Source organism: Daphnia pulicaria, chromosome 4 (genome assembly GCF_021234035.1).
Source record: "Daphnia pulicaria isolate SC F1-1A chromosome 4, SC_F0-13Bv2, whole genome shotgun sequence".
Taxonomy (NCBI): Eukaryota; Metazoa; Arthropoda; class Branchiopoda; order Diplostraca; family Daphniidae; genus Daphnia; species Daphnia pulicaria.
Window position 1 is genome coordinate 2,199,917 of NC_060916.1, and position 21,828 is coordinate 2,221,744.

The 21,828-nt window shown below is 42.7% G+C and overlaps 2 protein-coding genes across 3 annotated transcripts in view; one reads left to right on the plus strand and one right to left on the minus strand.

Annotated features, from left to right (window-relative positions):
• Positions 1-21,828, minus strand: part of LOC124336700 — a 580,524-nt gene that overhangs the window by 529,976 nt on the left and 28,720 nt on the right. The window lies entirely within an intron of this gene.
• Positions 7,257-20,330, plus strand: LOC124336032 (chaoptin-like). Of its 2 annotated transcripts, none has more exons than XM_046789604.1 (11): positions 7,257-7,703; positions 14,325-14,784; positions 14,892-15,069; positions 15,144-15,254; positions 15,327-15,445; positions 15,567-15,635; positions 15,717-16,313; positions 16,377-16,925; positions 17,017-18,614; positions 18,686-18,845; positions 18,902-20,330. In XM_046789604.1, the coding sequence occupies exons 2-11, from the start codon at positions 14,400-14,402 to the stop codon at positions 19,210-19,212; spliced, it is 4,077 nt and encodes a 1,358-aa protein (XP_046645560.1). In that variant the 5' UTR covers positions 7,257-7,703; positions 14,325-14,399; the 3' UTR covers positions 19,213-20,330. The 2 variants fall into 2 exon arrangements, with proteins under 2 accessions (XP_046645560.1, XP_046645561.1); XM_046789605.1 differs by having other exon boundaries at positions 14,331-14,784.

Genomic DNA, 21,828 nt, shown 5'->3' on the forward strand with positions numbered 1-21,828 from the left:
TTTGGCCAAACCAACAGCTTATACGTCTTGCTGCTAGATGGCACTCTCCAGCAGCTCTCGACTTGGAAGGAAAAATTGATGCGTTATAATAACGACCCGTGTCAGCTTGCCTTGCGCAAAGATTATCCATTCGGATATGCCCGAAAAATATACACGTTCGAGACTACGTCGACGTTGACTGCACACTATTAAAGATCGATGAAAAATCGCTGGTGCCGGTGTGAAAGGGGGGCAGAACAATCGTTTTCAATCACTCCTTTTTTTCACCTCCTTTTGAATTAGGGTTATTATTACACGACGCGCCGTCGTGATAAAATCACCTTAAACAAATTTGTTAGGCGCTGCAGTTTACTGAATGCGAGGTTTTCTTTTCTTTTTTGACTGCCTCTGTGAATAGTTTATATGAAAGCAAAAAACTCAATTTCGCCATAGAAGGGTGGGAAGACTGCCGCAAATAAGGCAATTTGCATGAAAATTCGTCAATTGACATGCAATTTGGTAATTTGAATGCGGACTGCAAGTTTATTAACTCTTCGGTTGTTGCTAGAAAATCATATTTTCCCGACTAGGAAACGAGTGTAACTACATTTTATAGGCGTGTAATCAAATAAGTTGGGCTCCGTTCGCGGCTCCCGCTCGTACATAAGCGGCCTGCAATAAAGCGACTAGTCGATAAGCAACGGCAGCATTTCAAACATTCTTTATCTCCGGCTCGATAAATTCCACAAATCAAAATGAGCTGCTAATGTCGCTTCAGCTCTATATTACATAATATAATAACAGAAATTCATTGCGGGCCATCGAACAACAGCGACATTGTTTCGACAACAGATTGATACGCATGAAATATAACGATTGAAATATGCGCAGAATAATAGGCTATATAGGAGCTATAGCTGTATAACTGTTGATTGCCAAATGGGCAGTTATCCAAAACTGTTTATACTATACAACACATCTAACAAGTTATAATACAGCAGAAGCAGCTGCGCCATTCTTTTGTTGGAAAAGATTTTTCCTTTCGAGCCGCTGTCAATTATGAATGAATCCTTCTTAGATTCAAGTGAAAAGAATCTAATGAAATTTTGACTGTGTGTGCGCACTCTGGCGCTTCCGCCGTCGCCCCCTCAGCTGTTATATACAATTCCGACGATATCAATTATTAACGGGGTAAACTTTTCTAACTTTTTCGTATACGAATGTTTAAACTTGATGTTTTTTTCGCTCCTAAGGGCTTCTGCTGCAAAGTTGGGTCGCTGCGTAGGAGTCCAAGCTTCTTCATATATTTTTAATAAACAGCTTAAAAATATTTGATTCGACTCGCAACGTATACTATAGGAGATGAGATTTCAGGCTGCACATTCCGTGGTGTTTTAGTATAAGGTTGGATGCGCAAACGTCTTCTCGTCTATTCACTTTCGAGCGCGGGCTAATTTGTCAAGCGTCCAACTTCTTTTTGCTAAGTATATCTTGACTTCTTGAGTAGCAAAGTTTGATTCATTACTCGGGTCCCGACGACATGGCAAACGACCAACAAATCCCGTCATTGAAATATGACATAGTCCTGAAACGCGGCCCACGCAGAGGCCAGCAACCCTATGCTGCTGCTCCTGTTGTAGGTAGGCCTAGTAATAAGAGAGAAACATTCACCAGAAAATGAGATATCCGACATTTATAATATCAATACTGGGTTTTCTCTTTCTGCTCTGCTGTGCATGGGTATTATTATTACCAAGCCAAGCAAAAAAGAACATCAACTTTACTTGGGGGGATTTTGCCCTTTGCATATTCATCGACCATATTATCCAGGGCCGAACCTGCTGTGTGTGGGTATTATACCCACATCACGACGGGACTGTGCATGACTGGAAACGTTAGAATTTTTTGGCGGGATTGGAAAATGGATTGGACGCTTAATTCTCAAACGGATCGGTCGCAGTCAAAAAGTGAACACATTTTCCAAAAAAAAAAGAAAATAAGAAAAAACAGACACACAACTTGTTTTCCTTCCTTCTGCAACGCATAACTACCTGCTACGCCGTAGAGAGAGAGAGATGATGGATGGCTGTTGGCATCCATTTTCTCTGTCACCTGTTTTTCTCTCAACAAAATTGTGTTTCGACCAACCAAAAATTTATAAACGTATATAGACTTTTTGGCAATGATGTCAGTTTGTGTCTAGTAATAATGGACGAATCGCCGAGAGCACGTCAGCACGCCTGGATACCGACGCCTCCGCCGACCTCTCATCCAGCACAGCTCCTCAGTAGCACAGATGGCTGAATAACTTTTGTGCGCGACTCCGGCCCGGCGCTACAAAAATGGTCGCAAAGATTTTCGTGTGCCAACAAAAAAGAAAAGAAATGATTTGAAAGTTGAAAAATTCAAAATAGCCCGAATCTACACATACGTGTACACATAAAAAAAGAAAAAAAAAAAAAAGGCATTTAGTTAAAACTTAAAAGCGCGATGGCGTCAACCGTCGTATAATGATAACAAAAATGTTACCCCCAAACGCCCGTGCCGCCGCGAGAGATGGAGAAAAGCGATTTCCTTATAGCTCAAATAACCCGCCAAACAACTTTAAAAAGAAAAAAGACAAAAATTTAATGTTCTCGATAGTCAAAACATATGGCGGGATCCCTGAAAGGATTCAATCGTTAAAACTTTATTTTATTTGAAGCGCTGGGCTGTCGGCCTTGAGCTGAAGAGGGACGGATAAGTGGCAGCAGCAGCAGCAGCCATAGCTGTGTGTCTTATGTGGCGCAACTCGGAGAACTTCGACATTTAAGCAAGACGTCAAGGTTTGTCAAGGGCTTGCCGTCGATATAGTGTATGTAAAACGATGGCAAATAGCTAATACCGAGGGCCCTCAACTGTGTGCAAATCGGGGGAGTTAATTTAGATACCCAAATGAGATAAAAGGAAGCCATTCGCGGCGTCCACGGGCTTTTATATTTGGGTTCGATTCGCTGCTGTACATAAGTCTCGGCCGTCTCTCTCCTTTTGGCTTATTCCTAATATGTAAACGTCATATGCCCAACCCATACACCTTCTATCGACCGAATAGGTCACTTGGGTTCGTCCTCCAGGATCCCGAAAGGATCGAATTTGATTTAAAAAATGCAGAAACCGATTTGCAAAGAGTGTGGTGCACATAATCTGATCGATTTCCACCGGTCTAGAATTATTTGACGATAAACAGGTGAACTTTGGCTAATGCGCCCCAACATGCAGCAGCCCCAACGACACATGAAAAAAACATCATCAGCGAATGTAATAAAAATGCACAGCACATAGTACTATACTGCTGTCTACTGGGGTAGTAGTATAGTATACAATAGCCGGTCGTCAATAAATCGAAAGATCGCCATTAATAATGAATAAGAATTCTCTGCGGGGCTAGAGAGACGACGACCAGCACACCGCACACGATGACTTATGGCCCCTGTGACTCATTTAGGAATCGAGCACACTTGTGCGTGCGACCTCTCTTTTTATTTTTTTGATTCGGCCGGCGGCCAGCAGCTAGCTTTACCTAGTTGCGGTGGGGAACAGATCGACAACTAAACAAGTATAGACGTAGTATAGATATGTATGTATATAGTCTCTATATACACAATCACGCTACTACAATATAGATCTATATAATAATATAATACCGTGGGGCTGCTGGGGTACCCGCGGGCTCCTATAGATTGTCACGTTAGGTTCGCATCATGTCAAACTAACCTCGATCCTTTGCGAGTTGGGTTTTGACTCGTCCCTTTGACCCGTTCTCGCACAGTTTCAAAAAACTGTGTGGATGTGTATACATGTCCATCCTGTGATGTATGCACCACACACACACATCAATATATGTATATATAACGAATCGCGTTCGATTTCCAGCACGATTTTGTAAACTTGTATCTTTGATGGCGCACTTGTGTTGGCTGTCGTCTGATTTCATTAGACGTGTCAGAGATCAGCAATCTTTTCTGATATTTCATTATTGATTGACGCTAGTACATCACTAACACGCCTGATTCTTTATGCCAACATTTTGCTAGACATGGAGAGAGAGAGAGTGTTTAGACGTGTATACAATCGCCAAACTGCCACTAACACGTATGCAAATGGAACGTATGTGTGTGTGCTTTTATTGTCGCCTTTTTTATTTCTTCGCCGAGACTATCTGATATATGTGCTAGCTGGTAAAATCTCCTTTTATTTCTTATTTTTCGTTCGGGAGAAATGTGTCACCTTCACTCACACAGTTGGCGCCCGGCACCAATAGCTGTGCACATATCTAAGCAAAGAGAGAGATAGAGATGTATGTATGTGTGTGTTCCCCCGGCAGCAGTATTTTTCTTTCTCCTTTTTATTTTCTTCTTCTTCTTTTCCATCAGTCAAAAGAAGCGACTGACGTTCCACAATATAACAGTGAACTTCCCCCCCCCCCCCCCCCCCCATAGCCGCCGACGCCGAGCTCGGCGTCCCAACTTTTGTCAGCTCGAGTTTGCGTCTTGGACCGTGTCAATATGCCGCTAGATTCTAATATACCGCCTCTTCTTTCACGAGCTGTCGAACATGGCAACACCCCACCACCACCGTCTCTACATACAAGACAACTTGAAATGAAAACTAGAGCTCCTATAGACTTGCGAGTTTCTCTCTATGCGCATTCACAGCCCATCACAGTTTGGGTTGATGTTTTGTATAGCGTTTCGATCAAGTTCGATGATGTATCTGCGCCATCAATCACCATAGTGAACGCAAGATGCAGAGCAGAGCAGCAGCAGAGAGAGTTTGGCTTTTGTGTATACAGGCACAATTCTCTCTCTCTATTATGTACAGCCCAACATCTCGACTAGAGGTTGACTTGATTTTATTCAAAAACGTTTGAGCTTTTTTTCTTTTCTCCCGCAGTGAATAGAGATTTAATGGCTCAATCCGCAGCCAAGTTCTATATACGCCAACCGATTTGGTATATATTTTCTGATGTTGTTGTATAAAGACTGCGCCAAAGCCACACACACACGAGTCACTGGATATAGACATGTTCTACAAGCTCATAACATTTTTTTTGTTTTTTTTCAAGTCAAAACAAAAAGGTTACGTAGACTAGTTGGAGTCAAGCGTGACCTAAAGAAAAAAACAGGGGGGACCAGAGATTATGTGTGTGTAATCGATATAAGCGGACTATAATGTGATTTTTCTTCCGTTTTCTCTCTCTCTCGAGGCGGAAAATTTTTGGACGAAAATCAGCCCTTGTAAAGAAGCTACTAGAATGCTGCCATGTCTACGTCGAATAAAAATAGTGTGCAGTAGGTAGTAGTCGATGGAGAGACGGTCCTTTTTTTCTGCTTTTGCGCAGGTCCTTCTCAGCCGACAAAGAGTCTAAACGCAGGGGCTTCATCCGGCCCATCCCACAGGTCGCTCGTTGACGTTCGAGTCTCAAAAAACATGGGCAAGGGGAGGGGGGGGGGATATATATTTTACCGATCGTTACTCTTTCTCCTATAGAGACCATCAGTCGCTGTTGCCGCTCTCTTTTTTCCAACCCCTCTCAGATCCCCTTGTCAAATGATAAAACATTTTCCCCTCAACAAACCAACCCCCCCAAAAAATCATTTCTTTGATGAAAAATAAGAATTGACGAGCATTAGCATATCCAATACGAGACCACAGCGGTGTATATAAGTGAATTCTTCGGGTCCATCAATTTATTCTTCGCTGTGATCTGGAAAATTTCTTCAGATGCACACAACAGGCTATGAAAGATATATATGTAAGGTCTGGCCTAGAGGATCGATCGGATTTCATCAAAGTATCTAACCGGGATTATAATGTCGGCCGGCAATAGATTTTCTATCTAACATCAATCGTCATCAGGTCTTATGTACAGCCTCTCTCTCTTTTGACTATTTGTATCTCTCTATATAGACTGTTAATGCTCAACTGGTTCCTTGTAATAAACTTGACTTTTCGTTGTGTAAAGAGATACCACCACCCAATCTATATAAGCCTATTCGATATCCAGTCAATTATACAAAGTGTTTGTCTTGTCTTTTCAATCGCGCGCGCTCCTCCGATGTACCATTTCCGCAGGGCAAATTGCTCCGGGCTTTTTTTCCGCGCCCCCGTCATTTCACCTGGCTTATTTGCTGAGGCGGGAGAGTTGCTGATCCTACTACGTATAATTACCAGTCCAATATCTAATTAACCGATCAACGCTAGTGCTGCACACACACAGTTAACCCCCCCCCCCCCAACAAAAATATATATTAAAGACCGAAACAAGAGAAACGCGTGTATCACGATATTATATAATTGAACCCAACACTACAACAACCGACAACAACAATAAATAAAAGAAAAACTCTTCTAGCCAGAATTATAATTCTTTAGACGTTTAAAAGACATTCTATTTTTTTCAAAGGCGATAACGTTTTGATATTTTTCTGGATGGGTATACACACACACACATGAGGATAAGAAGAAGAAGAACATATTCTCCACATTTTTACCGCTTCCTCCATTCTATTCTTTTCTTTTTTCCCGTTTTTACAATGTGTTTTTTGTTTGCTCAATGTGCAATTTGAATGTGGACGTCTTATTGCGCTAGCGTTGACTAAGCCGTTTCAGCGCTTTCACGGCAGCCCTGTACTATATACAGTATTGATCGATTGAGCCGCCAGTTCGCGTTCTAGATAGACCCCGACGTCTATATAAGGGCGTGTGTATCCCCCTATCTCTCCCTATCTCTCCTCGCATCATATCGGCAACGAAAGCAATAGAGACAACGTGTGTGTATAACTACATTTTTCTTTTCCAAATATGAAAAGAGATCAGTTATATATACACGCCGGCCCAGGCTACAAGTGGTACATATAGACGGTGGGAAGAAAAACCATTTTTCTATTTCTCTCTCTCATCTCTCACAGTGAAAAAAGATAACAAGAAAAGAAAAGAAGAAAAATGAGCTCGAATGCTGTGTGTGTGTGTGTGTGCATGTTTGTGCAAGCGCACAGCAGCTGCCTATAAGCAAAGAGCAGCCAGAGAAAAAAAACCCACACGGACCTTCTATCTCTTCTTAGACTCTGCTCATGTATTTGGGCGTGAGAGGTGCGTGGTAGTGGTGGTGGTGGTGGTGGCTGACGTTTTTGTGTGTATATACCTTGCGCATGCGCTTGTGTAGATAGATACGTAGGTATAAGGGGGAACTTATTTCGCCTTCTTCTTCGTTTCGTTTTCCGCCGGACACATAGAAGTTGGCCATCAGTTAGACGGCAGTATCCGTCCGGATTAAACGCGCGTGTGGAAGTCCGTCTATTTTCTATTCTATTCATTCTCACTCGCCGTTTTCGCTTGTAAAAACGAGCCCACGCTATATAACATAAGGAGTCGTCGACTTTTATTAGACAACTGAGTCATCATCATCCCGTTATTGTCTACTTGTTTTGGTTTGTTTGTATTTTTGAAAAAAAAACCGCGGGAACCTGAGCTACATAATTAATTGGTACTTCAATCATATAAAAACACAACATTTCGGCGTTGATATACCAACTGGCGGGTGCTGACGTATAGCTGTATAGCCCATCACTAATAATTGAGAATCAACATTTGGTGTTCCCCGTCAAAATCACTTGACGTGTGTGTGTGTGTGCTGTGCGTGTGTATAAGATTGCTGCTCGGCGTCGTCCATCAGCGACAATCAGGTAAGCGATCAATTTCACTTGGTTAAATTCACAGTTGATTTTTGCCTGGGCAGATTTGTGAAAGAATCAAATCGCTCTGCTTAGATGTACATAACTTTGGGGTATTTTTATAATATATTGAGCCCTTGACACACAGTCGAGATAACGGCAGCTTTTATTTGATATTTGATTTCATTCTCCCATCATCGGCTGAACCTATTAGAATGACAATGACAAAACGTCGCTCAAATTGGATTTCTGTCAGTTTTTGTATTCCTTATTTTGTTGTTGCCTTTCGTGTATAGATAACCGCAGTGCCTTTTGTCGCATTCAGAGAAAACAAGTCTCTGATGCTGTCGGTATCTAACACAACAGTGCTCGATGAGAGATACCCAAAACCTCTTCTTCTTGCAGCACGCTGGTAGTATTATTTTTGTCTTTTTTATTAGCGTGAATTTTGGCTGGCAACTGAAAATGAACCGAGTCAGAGTAGTCTGTTGAAGAGAGGAGAGGTTTTATTTTCTTGGCTTGGCTAAGTTGTGCTGCTGCTGCTGCTATGCTGTGCCTTCCGCGCAGATGCGCAACAAGTACTACTACGCGGCGATTTAGGTAGCGCATCTTTTCAAAGAGGAGCTAGAGAGAGCCCTTTTATTCGATCTCGAGAGAGCTAGAGACTAGAGAGATAGTGCAGAGTAGCAGTAGAGTTCTTTGAACTGTGTTAAAACAGGCACTTGCAGAAGGGGAATCCTTAACTGTCTACTGTTTATTCTATTTGCGCGCCGCCCTTTTATGTATTATATTATATAGACGCCACCGCTCCAGCGGCACAGATATAAGGATATATACACAGCGAGCAACAGATTGGAATTTTATTAGCCCCTGCCTTATAGCATAGTAGTATTTATATACAGTGGCTAATAAAAATAATAAAAAAATATCTCGAGGTTGAATATAAAAGGAGAAGAAGAAAAAAAAACCCTTTACTTTCTTTAGAACGTTTTGTGTCGGGGATTCTTTCTGCTTACTCACGCGTGTATAGTATATCTATACGAAAAAAAAAAGGTTTCGCGTGATTATAGAAATAAAATGTTTTTGAGACTTTTACCTGTGCAACAAGTTTCCCCCCCTAGTGGCACACACACACACACACAACATTTGTTAGCAGCTTGTTAAAAAACTTTGACATGGAAATTCAGCTGATGGAAAGAATAAGAAATTTGAATATTCATTTTTTTTGTTGTTGTTTTGAAACTACTCGATATAATCCCCCCCCCCCCCCCCACCTCAAAACCAATAAGATGTGTATCGAATATGCTCGTCTACTTCATAATTCAGTGTCTGTCGTGTGCTGCGGGGGCAGCATGCATACATGTGTGTGTGTGCTACACGTTATTCAACCTGACCGCCAGACCGGCAGTCTGCTCGCTCTTGAACCTCCCCCCGTCCCAAATGGGATTGACAGTTAATTACTTGTTTAGTTGCTGCTGCTTCTTCTTCTTCTTCTTCTTTCCCAGCAGGGGTTTGCCGCCGGTTTGGCATACGGACAAGACCCCAGCAAGAGCGCAGCAAAACGAAAAGAGAAATAGAGGTTTGCTGTGTGAACGCCTACTACTGTTACTGACGGCTTCGTTGGGTCGTCTATACACAAGACTAGAGTGACGTCATCCGACAGCTTGTGGATTTGTGTCGACTGGGCTTTTCGCCTCGTTCATCAAACGGACATTGCTGCTAGCTGCTAGCTGATATGCATCAGGTCACACACGACAAGTCAAAAATGGCGGGGGACGAGTTTGAATTCCATCGTCATGAGACTTTGGCTGGGAAAACTGATGTAATATGATTTTTGTTTTTTTCTCCGGCAACCCCAGCAGCAGCACAGCCATAGCCATAGCACACAACCTGCGATCTTATATAGCTTTGAAAAAAAAAGGCCCTGGCTCCTATCCAACCCATCAAAACTTGTGTACGCAGTTGGTTTTATCCTCCAAAACTTCTTCTTCTTCGTCATTTCGAAAAATAAACCTTCGAGCACAGAGGTTACGTATTTATACATGTCGGGGTGTATACACGCATATATAGTACAATAGATTATTAGATACGTGTGCCCAGCTCTTTAAGTTATATTTTTTCGGGGGGGGGGGGGAATAAAGATAGATATTTGTCGTGTATGATTTTTCCTTTTTGTTGGATTTGAGCCAATCGATGGTGCGACATTATTCCGTTTCGGAGTTGACGTTCGTGTGGATCGCCGGACGACAAACAGCGCACTGTGGTCCGGCCTTGCTGGATGGGTGGGGTAGTATAGTATATAGAGAGAGTATACACAACAATGAAAGGAGACATTCGGTGTGTACCTATAGCTAGCATATTCTAGCTAGTATATAGTTCACGAGAGCCAGACAGGAAATAAGGGAAAGGTGTGGCTATATACACCGAGACCGACAAACGTATATTCCCTTTTTTCGGTCTATATACCGTCAACTCTCTGCTAGCTGCCGACGTCTTGTATTGTGCCGGGCCGGCCCGGCTTTTTTGGGGGGGGACCGAAAACAAGGCTCTATCGGTGACGGGAGGGATCAGCTTAGGCTATATACCTGGGGTATCGACCTAACAAGGCCATTTGCAAGGAACGAGTTTTCAGCGCCGCGCTGGATCACCAAGTCAACCGTAACTCACGACAACGGCGCCCGGTAGTATAGACGGCGACGCAATATAACTCGGTTGAATTTTGATTTGCTTCTGAATAATAATAATACTATCGCAGAGGTTGTATATATCTCCTTATATATAGCTAGACTGGCCTCCCATCTATAACTATATAGGCGTGAAGAGATTGAACAGATGGCGTTTTGTATAACAAGCTATAAACCATGTCACACTTTCAAATGGATTGTCGCAAGGTGAATTTTTCAATCCGATGTATACGTAGACAGGACTGTACAGCACCCCCCCCCCCCCCCCCCAAATGACTACGGGATTCCATAAAAGAAAAGAGGAAAAAATATTAAAAGAATAAAAAAAGAAACACCATTTGTTCGTGGAATGTGACCGACCAATGGCCGAACGACGGTAATAAGCGGGTGTGTGTGTGTTCCCCCGGTTTATTACGTTCGCTATATAAAATAAAGAAAAGAAACTTTTGACTGGAAGATCGATTACGAATTTGAGCTTTGTCAACTATATTGTCCGACATTCAATTGAAATGCGAAAATTGGCCCTGCCAACAGGAAAGGAAAGAGAAAAAGAAAACGGGAGAGAACAAGTTTGACACGCCAGAAATAAATTGTTTCACGAGAAAAAAAAAAGGTTGAAACGCCGTCGGCAACGGGGGGGGGGGGGGGGGGGGGGGGAGTTTTAGCGCTGCACTTTGCTGGCACATTCCGAAACGTATTCGTCGTTGTAACAAATGAACCGCCCGCGCGTGAACCAACTAGCTATATCAAGCTCTCAAGATCCAGCCGCGTCCACATATATATATTTCTAATCTGTGAAGAACTACTACGAGTTGGAAGAAAAAAACTAAAAAATAGCTCCTGCAGGGAGAGATAGAGAGAACTAAAAAAATCTCAAATTTTTTGATTATTTTGGAAAGAAAAATAAAACAAAATAAAACAAAATAAAACAAAATAAATAAGGTGAAAGTGACATCTTGTTAGGGCGTTTCAACTTTGGTGCCAAAATTTCGGTATCGTATTATTATCATACAAGAGAAGAATATATAACTGACAAGCTGGTCCCGGCGATTCACCAGAGCGTGAATGGCTAATGAACAAAAGAGAGACCGTTGCGCGTTTCAGCCTGGCGCACATCTTATATAGCTGCAGCACAGCACACTGCGGACGTTATAACATCTCTCTCTCTACACTCACAACATATATATACACTTTTAACCTGCGCATGTTCTCCTTTCATCTCTCGACTTCTATCTTTCTTGGCTCTTCATCCTCATAGGCTTTCTTCAAAGACAACCACCACCACCACCACCACACACACAGAGCATGTCTTATTGTTTAGTCTGCCAGACTCTTGACTCTCTTGCAACGAGCTCGACTCTCCTCCTGCGTCTAGTGTGATGAGCTCACCCTGAAGTGTTTTTATTTTCTTTCTTCACGAATCAACTTCTTCTTGTTTTCCTTTTTTTCCTTTTTTCCTCTTCCGAGTATATCAAGTTGCCAACATGAGATGAAAAAGGAGACAAATTGCCACACGTTGTTCTCTTTCTTCTATATAGATGACGAGGTACCGCCGAGAGCAGCTTTTCTATATTGCCAGGGCCCCCCCCCCAAAAAAAAGAAGAAGAAGAAAATAAATATGTGGGTTTCTTTTTATTCCTTTCACCTTCAATAAACGTCATCTCTTATAGAGGTGGACTTGCGTGGGTTTTGTGTGTGTATGTGTGTGTGCCGAAAAGGGGTTTTCGACCCAAACAGACCCCACCACCGCCAACCTTCCATATAGAACTCGTAAACAAGTATACACATACTATAGGGTGATGTATATGCCATGTGAAAGCTTCTGGCTCGTACGGATATATATACTTAATACTCCGAGCTGTGTGTAGTGTGTAGTGTGGTCGGTTTTGACCGAAAAACATACTAGCTAGTATATGATTCAGCAGTTGCGCATTGGGAAACTGCACATGCGCCTTCCATTTTCTTTCTTTTTTGAAAAAAAAATAGAATAAAATAAAAGGTAGACGAACCGTAACTGTAAGGTTGTCTAAGGGGAAAGTGTTGTGCGAGACAAGCCGAGAGTCTATCAACTTTTTTTAAAAAAAAAGGACGAAGAAAAGTGTCCCTTTTGTTTGCATGAGCCAACGACAAAAAATCTAGGGAAAATCTATACAGCCCTGGGAAGGAGAGAGCTACAAGAGAGAGCGATCATCGATTTTAAACCTTGCGTAGTATAGCTTTATTTCTTCCATCTTGATATATATATTTTTGAAAGTTACAACATTTACATTTGATTCCAGACGAAAATGACACTAGTCGATTATACGTGACGTCAAACTGTTACGTTATATTTTTTTTCTTTTTCAATTTATCCCACCAAAAAAGAAAAGAAAACTGTTCTATTTTTAATTTCTTCTCGCCCTCAAGCGCATTGATAGTTGATAGACGTAAACAAATTGAAGCGCATGAGGGACTACTCCTGGCACCGGCACCTCTTCCCTTTGTTAAATAGCTCGGGCGCGCGGAGCTCCGGCTAAATGAAGTTAGACTAATTAATGAAAATGGCGAGATCTTTGGTGTGTGTCGTGCAACACACGAGCGCAAGCCCCGCTGGTGTGTATAGTCCCGCACATCAAATTGCGTTAGAGACGACAACGACGACGACAACCAGCCAAATGTTGTTGATGTGTATCCAACTCGCCCAGTTAGCGCACACACGTGAGACTTTTATCTTTATTCTTGTATGATTTCATTTTCAAGTGCTGCTGTGTGTGTGTGTGTGTATAACTTCTATATCGCCCAAGCTGAGGAAAGCAGCGGATTTTGCGGAGGAGTTGAAACACACGATCGATGTTTTGTGACTGTTGACTTAAGTCGCAGACAAAAATTTCTATTATTTGACAACTGCTGCTGCTGCTGCTGCTGTGTGGGTGTCGATAAATAAATTATTTGGGGGGGGCCAAGTTCTTTCAAAAGTTTTTCTTTTTGAATTGGCAAAAAGGTCTTAACAACAACTTTGGCTGTACGAAAACTAGCATATGTGTGCGTTGGATCGTGTCGAGTGACGTCGGTAAAAATAAGGATAGATGCCGTATGTTGACGCAGTCGAAGTAGAAGGAAAAGTGCTTTGCCTCTCTTTCCCCTATCATCGTCATGATTGTTTGCATAAAACACCACCTATGCTTTTATCAAGATCATATAGGCTGCTCTGCCATCCGGCAGCAAAGCTAATGGCCAACTTTTTGTGAGAGACGCTATATACGTGGAAAGAGCCCAGGACTCGTTCAAAAGTCTTCAACATGTGGATTTAGGGAATATCAAGGAACTGCGAATCAATTTTTGATTGCCTATATCTAGGTTGGATAGTTTTCCAGTCTGATGACAACTTGCTTATTGAAAAGTGTAGCTCAGTGGCTTGTAAATCTTTGAACAGGGTTGGCATTTCCGACTGGGAGGAGAATAGAAAAGGAGATCTATACGAACAACATTTACTCAGTTATGCACGGGAGATAATCGATATCGCTCGAGAAGGCCTCTCAACCCCGTCTTTCGAAATAACAAACACACCCCCCTCTAATTTAGTCATCTCTCTTAAAAATTCCAGACAGGGAAGACCACACTTTTAAAAGTTGGACAGGTAAGACTAGGAAATGGCGCGGTACAAAGGGCGGCACCCTTTTGGGTTGGTTAAAAATTTCCGAGCCTTTTGGAGGGGGACAAAGCGATCCCATTTTCTTTTTTAATAAATAATAATAAAAAAAAGCCTTCACACTTTTTTGTGCCGAGGATGTACTCTATTACCTAATTCAATAGGGCGTTCACTTGCTATATTACACAAACTTAAGCCCGTCTAGAAAAAGATTATCGCTGTAACTTTTGGGTCTGGTTTCTTATTTGAAAATAACAAACTGCCTATAAGATTAAATTGCCTATCATTTAACGTCTATTCTTTTCTGTTTTGTTCATACAGGAGGAGGACTGTACAAGCGACTGGAATTGTTCCACATACATTGTCAAGCTTGCGAGAGCTCTCGCTGGGAATTCGATGAAGAAATCAAGACCGCCGACGTTAATTGTGTTGCTGCTGTTGCCAAGTCTATCTTTACTCTTTCTGGCAGTGACAGTGATAGCCAGCGCCCAGCAGTATGTCGTCCCGTGTCACTTCAACCCCATGTGCTCGTGCAAAATGTCGCAAACGCCGTCGCAGCAGCCGATGGTCGATCCTGAAGCTGATGACGGCGGCTACGCAAACGAGCCGGAAACGGACGGACGCAATCGAACGCTCACCGAGCTGGAAGCTCTTCTCTCAGAGGAGATTGACAGAGGCCGACTGAAGCAGCAGGACACCGAATCGCCAGGTGATGGCGCAAGTGACCAGGAAAATGTCTTTGACGTTTCCTGCGTCGGTGTCCCATTTGCATTTTTGCCAGGTAATATATTGAATAAGAAAGTATAATAAGGAAATTCCTGATTGATGAATGTTTTTTTTTGGTTTTTTTCTGGGCGGGGGGGATTGAATTGATTGAAATTTATATAGCGTTGCCACCAGGAAAAATCTCCCATGTAGATATTGTCAATTCCGGGCTGGAAGTGGCCGACCGAATCCCTCCGTGGAAAACCTCGCCGTCTACTTCCGCCTCTCAAAGTCGTATCCGCATCGAGTCCTTGCGTTTAATGAGCAATAAAATACGTCACATTGGCGAACACATTTTCAGGTATATGCATAAATATCACAATCATTGGATTGCTGACTATATATAGATCTTGAAATGGGTTTGAAATCTGATAGTGGAATGGAAGAGGATTTGAAATCGTTGGATCTGAGTTATAACGAGTTGAACGAGATTCCAGTCGCTCCGCTCAAAACGCTTCAATCGTTGGTTTGGGCTAATTTCCACAAGTAAATTCATTTAAATACACAGTCATTTGATTTAGACAGAAATTAGTAGTTGTGTGCTATTTTAAATTTTAGCAATCAAATTTCGTCACTGGAAGGCCTAGGACAACTGTGGACTCATTTATCACCAAATCTGGACGCCCTTTTTCTAGGAAATAATGACATTATATCACTTCAGAGGTCGAAAACTAATGGTAATGCATTAAACACATCTGTGAAAGAATCATCTAAATTTGACAAATTTGAATGTCTTCAATTGAATTGATTCATTCTTAAATTGATTCAAATGACACTAAATTGTCTTTTTATGCGAAGATGGACGCTGGGATGGCGCAGGCCATTCACTCGCCTTATTACGCAATTTAAATTGGCTCAACGTCGATGGTAAAATTATAACTAAACCACTTGCCCTATATTTTATCCCTTAAATTTATTTTTAAATCAATTTAAAACAAATTCTTGAAGGCAACCAATTAGTTGATCTTCCGTCCGATACTTTGCCACGCCAACTCCACACAATCAGCGCCGCCAACAACCGCATCATCAGCTTCCCCAGCAAACTCGTCGAACAGCTCCGCGAGCTGCGCTGGTTGGACTTGCGCGGCAATTTCATCCATCAACTTCCGGTCAACACGATCCGGACGGAGCCGGGAACGAAACTGCGACTGGAAAAGTTGGACCTGGGCGAGAACTTGATCAGCTCATTGCCCGGGGCTGCCATGTTCAACCGCAGTCTCCACATCCGGGCTCTGTACCTCGACTTCAACCGGATCACTCGACTTCCGGATTCCGGATTCCGCGGCACCAACGTCCATCGGCTCTATCTGGCCGCCAACGGGCTGGTCGACATTGACGAACGGGCCTTCCACTCGCTGTCTTCGACGCTGACGCTGCTGGATTTGGATCGCAATAATTTGAACAACTATCCGACAGCGCTGGATTATTTGAAGCGGCTGCGCTTCCTCTACCTGGCCAACAACCGGATCTCCCGTTTCTCTCACGGCAATTTCGCCAGCTTCGGATTGCACCTGGAAGAACTCAGTCTGGCCGGCAATAAATTAGGTAATCAATTAAAACTTCATTTTGAACATTTTTAATTCATAAAATTTAATTATTATTTGATAGGGCATTTTCCGGCTTCAGTTCTCCGGAATTGCCCGAAGCTAGTTCACCTGAATTTAGCCTACAACATGATTGAGAGCGTGACGAGTGAAATGTTTTACGACTGGGGTGGAAACCTGGAAGTCTTAATTTTAAAAGGCAACAAAATTAAGCAATTGCCGTCGCACCTGTTCCGGCACACCCGCAAACTGCGCGAGCTGAGCTTCTCCTTCAATCAACTGACATCCATCGACGACGACGCCTTCGTCGACGTGGCGGAAACGCTGGAAACGCTGGAATTAAACATGATCCTGGACGACTCTCGTTTCACCACTGGGCTGCTGAAACATTTGCAGCAACTGCAGTGGCTGTCGCTCGAGTACAACGGCATCGTTTCCCTGTCGGAATTGCCGCTGGATCACCTCCACAAACTGCACTACCTGAGCTTGGAAGGCAACCGGATAGCCGCCGTCAATCGCAATTCCTTTGGCGGGAAACTGCGCTCGCTTCGAGACGTCCGACTCTCTCATAACCTGATTGAATCACTTCCGCAACACACTTTCCACAATCTGGGTATAGTTCAATATTTGAACGAACGTGCAAATGTCGCAAGGACATTTTACGTGAATTAAATACTAATGGATTTGTGCACGTGTTTGTTTAGATGAGGTCACCACCATCGTCCTGGCAAACAATCGCCTCCAAGTCATCAAGAGCTCGGCGTTTGAACACTTACCCAAATTAGTTACTTTGAATTTGGCGCACAATCACATCGACCAGCTGGAAGGCGGGGCTTTCAAATGGTTGCCGAATTTATTGAAAATCGACCTGCAGTCGAATAAACTCGGCGAGTTCAACTGGGACGCCCTGACCAACTGCACCAACGTCTTCATGTCGGCCAGCGTCAACCTGTCGGACAACGCCATAGCCAAACTGCGGTCCGGCAAACGCGACCAACACGACCGGCTCTACGTCAAAATCATCGATTTGAGCCGCAACATTTTGCCGGCGTTTCCCGACGCCGAATTTCTATCCGTCCTCGCTCCCAGTAGCCTCAAGAAACTCCTACTGGGCAATAATAAAATCGCGGTGTTGCCGGACAAGATGCTGTCCAAGAGTTGCCAGGATTTGCAGGTGCTGGAACTGCAGCGCAATTCCATTCACGACGTCGAGAGACACGCCCTGACGGACGCCGTCAGCTTGCAAATTATCGATCTGAGTGAAAATCATTTAGAGACAATTCCGGTAGGATTTTTCGCCCATTTGAAACGCTTGCGGATCGTCAATTTATCCCGGAATAAAATCCGCGTCATCAGCAAAGATATTTTCGAAGGGACCGTCTTGGAGACGTTGAACGTGGCCCACAATCACTTGAAACATTTCCCCAATTGTCTGCTGCCCATCTCTTCGACGCTGATCAATTTGGACGTTTCCCACAACCACATCGATCACCTGGACGCGGTCATGTTGTCCAACACGCCCAATTTGATCTCGCTCAACTTGGCCCATAACAAATTGACTTTGCTGCCGGACAACGTCTTCTCTCATCTCAACCACCTCATCTGGCTGGACCTGAGCTACAACACGATCCGGGCCAATTTCAAGGAATTATTTCACGAAATTCAACACGTCAAAGAATTGAATTTAGCCAACATCGGACTGGCCCAGTGGCCGCACCTGCCGCTCCCCTCATTGATCGCTCTGAATTTGTCTTCCAACGCCCTCGATTGCCGGACGACCGACCACATTCCGGCCAATCTGGTGATCCGTCTCGGTCACCTGAGGAATCTCGACTTGTCCCGCAATCGGTTCACCTTAGTCCCGGCTTTCCTCTGGCAATCGATGCCTCTCCTCAAGCATTTGGACCTGTCGTCCAATCCGATCCGACTCATCAATCGCGAGAGTTTCGCGGCTCTGGTTCGACTCCAGACGCTTTCCCTGCAGTCGATTGGCGTTCCGGTGCTGGAAAACATCGACGGCGACTCGTTGCACTCGCTCTTCTCTCTGACCCACATCCGAATTCAAACTTGGCCCGGCCCGCATCTCTCCCAGCTGCTGGGAGGCTTGCGCGGATTGAGGAAACTCAGCGTCGAAGTCAAAAGTCCCGTCCTGTCGTCGCAGTTCAATTACATCGCCACCATCGACACGGCGCCTAAACTCAGAGAAATCGAAATCTCCGGAGCCCATCTCAAGACCATCCATCCGGATGTGTTTGCCAACACGGGATTTCACACGCTGCCTGAATGCGGCATTTCACTCAAGGTAAAAAAATTTGTTTCAAAAAATGTTCTGACATGTTGAATTGAATTTGAATATATTTGATTTCAATGAAGAAAACTTCGGTGAGGTACCTTCCCGAGCGATTGATCAACGGGTTAGAAGGATGCGCATCGCTTACCCTGGATTTGAGAGATAATTCATTACAGAGTATCGGGCTTCAATCTATTCAGAATAACAATTCGTTGTCGGCAACATCTACCAGACATCTTGCAGGTAAATAATAATAATAAATAACTGTTGAAATTTCTTTAAACCTAATCGTAACCAAGGTGGATTGAGGCTGGAAAACAATCATCTGGTGTGTTCTTGTACGAATTCTTGGCTGGGCAAATGGTTGAAGAGGTGGTACTTGGAGACAACTTCCATCAGGCATCCGATCACTTCGTTCCATTCCGAAATCACCTGTCAAGATCCGGCCAGTCGTCAAATGGTTCATTTGAGCGATCTGCCCGTCAGCGAAAAAGCCTGCAACAATGCCGCTTTCACGGCCGTTAGCGTTTCGAATCACAATCATTTCGCTGCTGCACCGTTCGCACTGGCCGTCTCCATTCTTCACCTGATATCCGAAAACTACTACTGATTCAGTGCCAATCAAATAACAAAAAGGGTTTCCTACTACAAAAGCTCTTTTATGACCGGGCACTGTTACAGTGCAACCAAGTGGCACAAGACGAGATTACGATGTACGCTAAAGAGTGCAAACAAAGGTAAATTAGTGCATACTGATGATGCGTGCACAGGAATTTTTCACCTGAGAAACAAGACAGTGTCACCTGGCAAAACCTTCCAAAATTGATTAAAAAAAGGGAAAAATTTTTAAGAATTATTATTATTATAATAAATAAATCAGAAATGCTATATTAAGGATTTAAAAAAGAAAAGACTATTTATCAAATACTTTCATAGGGGAGCCTTACGAGTTAAGAGGTTTCACAATATGTAATAGCAGCACCTCTTTAAAAAAAGAAAGAAAGAAAAGAAATACCTCTTTTTCTTATGGTCCCTTTTTAGACGTTTTTTAAATTATATTCTGTCAAAAGTTTCTATTATACTAGGTGGCGTTTTCATTTTTAGATTGTGAGTTTCAAAGCGTGACGTTTTTCAGTTATATGATCAGCAAACGCTTGACGCTGAATAATTCACCCACTCCATCACTGCACTTATATTGAACATGTAACTATATTTTATATATTTGGCAAAATGGTGTATACCATATTCTTGTTATTTCCACGTACTCATTTTTCGTTTTGTAGATGTTTTTTTTTTTAAATCCGATTTCCTGGTTTCAATTATTTTTTTAAAAATCTGAGCATAATAACATTTAATGGTGTTAAATTTTTTACGTTCGTTTGCATTCTGCCTGCACGCCTGAACGTTTTTCTTACATAACATATAATATAGTCAGATGAAGGTCTTTTAAAGACCAAAATAGAACATATTTTTGTATGGCATTTTGTGTATTTACCATATTGACACGTATAAATACTCAATGACATTTCATTGTGTCCGTATCATTGATTTGATCATCGCTCACGTTATCGCTTATGGCAAATTCATTTTTCGTGCACGTCAGGTCATCTGTGAATGAGAGTCCTTACCTGATTGAGACAAACTGCCACGCAAGTAAATGATTTTTTGGAATAAGAAGAAAAGATTAGATAAATATCTCGAGTATGTACATCAAATTATTTCGAAGAAAAAACACCCTACTAGCACACATTGTCCATAGGACGTCCATTGGATATCCGACGGTCCATTTTCCGTTTGTCCGTTTAGCGTTAGCTACGGATATCCTATGGATGGTATATTTTGATCCAGATAACGGTTGGTCGCGGATGGTCATACTGGGATGTCCTATGGATGTCCATCTGGTACCAATCTCGGATGTGAAGTCAGCCGTACATTCGTGATGAGTATTGGACATCGTATGGATATCAGACTAAGGATCTGAAACGAACGATTAACTTCAAATCCCAGATTGGTACCGATGGACATCCATAGGACATCCCAGTATGGACCGTGTTTTCTTGATCCAAACATTCCATCCATAGGATATCCGTAGCTGACGCTAAACAGACGGACGGTTTTCGTTCACAGGATATCCATAGAACGTCCTGTGGACATTGTGTGCTAGTAGGGAAGCTTGAATATCCCCTTTGTTTCAAATTAATAAGAACAAGTATAGCATGGATGCATAGCACTGGCATGGCATTCAGGAGTCCCGGGTTCGATCCCCGATGAAATTAGATCTTTTAATTTTTCCCAAATTTTTAACTGATACCAAAGACGTCCGTTTTTCGGACGTCCATGGATATCCAAAGTTGGACGTCCACAGGAGAGGACATTAGTATATCCTTTAAACATCCATAGGACGTCCAACTGGGACATCCAACTGGATCGGCTCTGACATCCATAGTATATCCTATGGATATCTCTGTGCTAGTAGGGCATGCATGTATAATTTTTCTAGAACGTTTCACGAGAACGCAATGGCTGGATTAATTGGGATCTCATTCATCAATTCAATTGTTTGATTTTTTATTCAATAGTATAATCAATTACATAATAAATGTGTTGTCATATGGATGTGGTTGTGCTGTGATCAATTGTAAAAGTGACTGATGAACTTTTGTATTTTTTTGTTTGAAATTGTATATTTTTCTCACTGTAAATAAAGCAAGACATGTGTACATTTAGTCTCAATTGCTTTCACTAGGTAAAAAATATTAAAATCTTATCAACATTTTTTTTTTTTTTTAAATTTAATTCGAGGGCTTATTCGGTCGATATTCTTTACTTCATGGCGAATTTCATTTTCCCACGACACAATTTGTTTTTCTTTCAGCGAATGAATGTCGGCACGTGGCAACGTCGGTCTAGGGATCGCTCTCCCAGACATTTCCCACGTCTTTTTTTCTTCTGCGTCGGCTGACGCGTGTGTTGTGTGCAATAAAGTTACCCGCACGCTATAGGCTTTTGTATGTAGACATTTTTTTTTACACGACACTCATTTACTTGGGCCGCGGCCGCTCCAGCAGCTTAAACTCAGTCGCTATAGAGACGACTGAACGGGGGCTAGCGCTCGCTCGCATCTTCTTCTTCCGTCTATGTAAGCGCAAGTTACAGAAAGGGGATGTATAGTAAGTAGTACAGGATAGGGAGAGGTGATTTTTAGCCGCGCTCGCCAGCCAGAGCT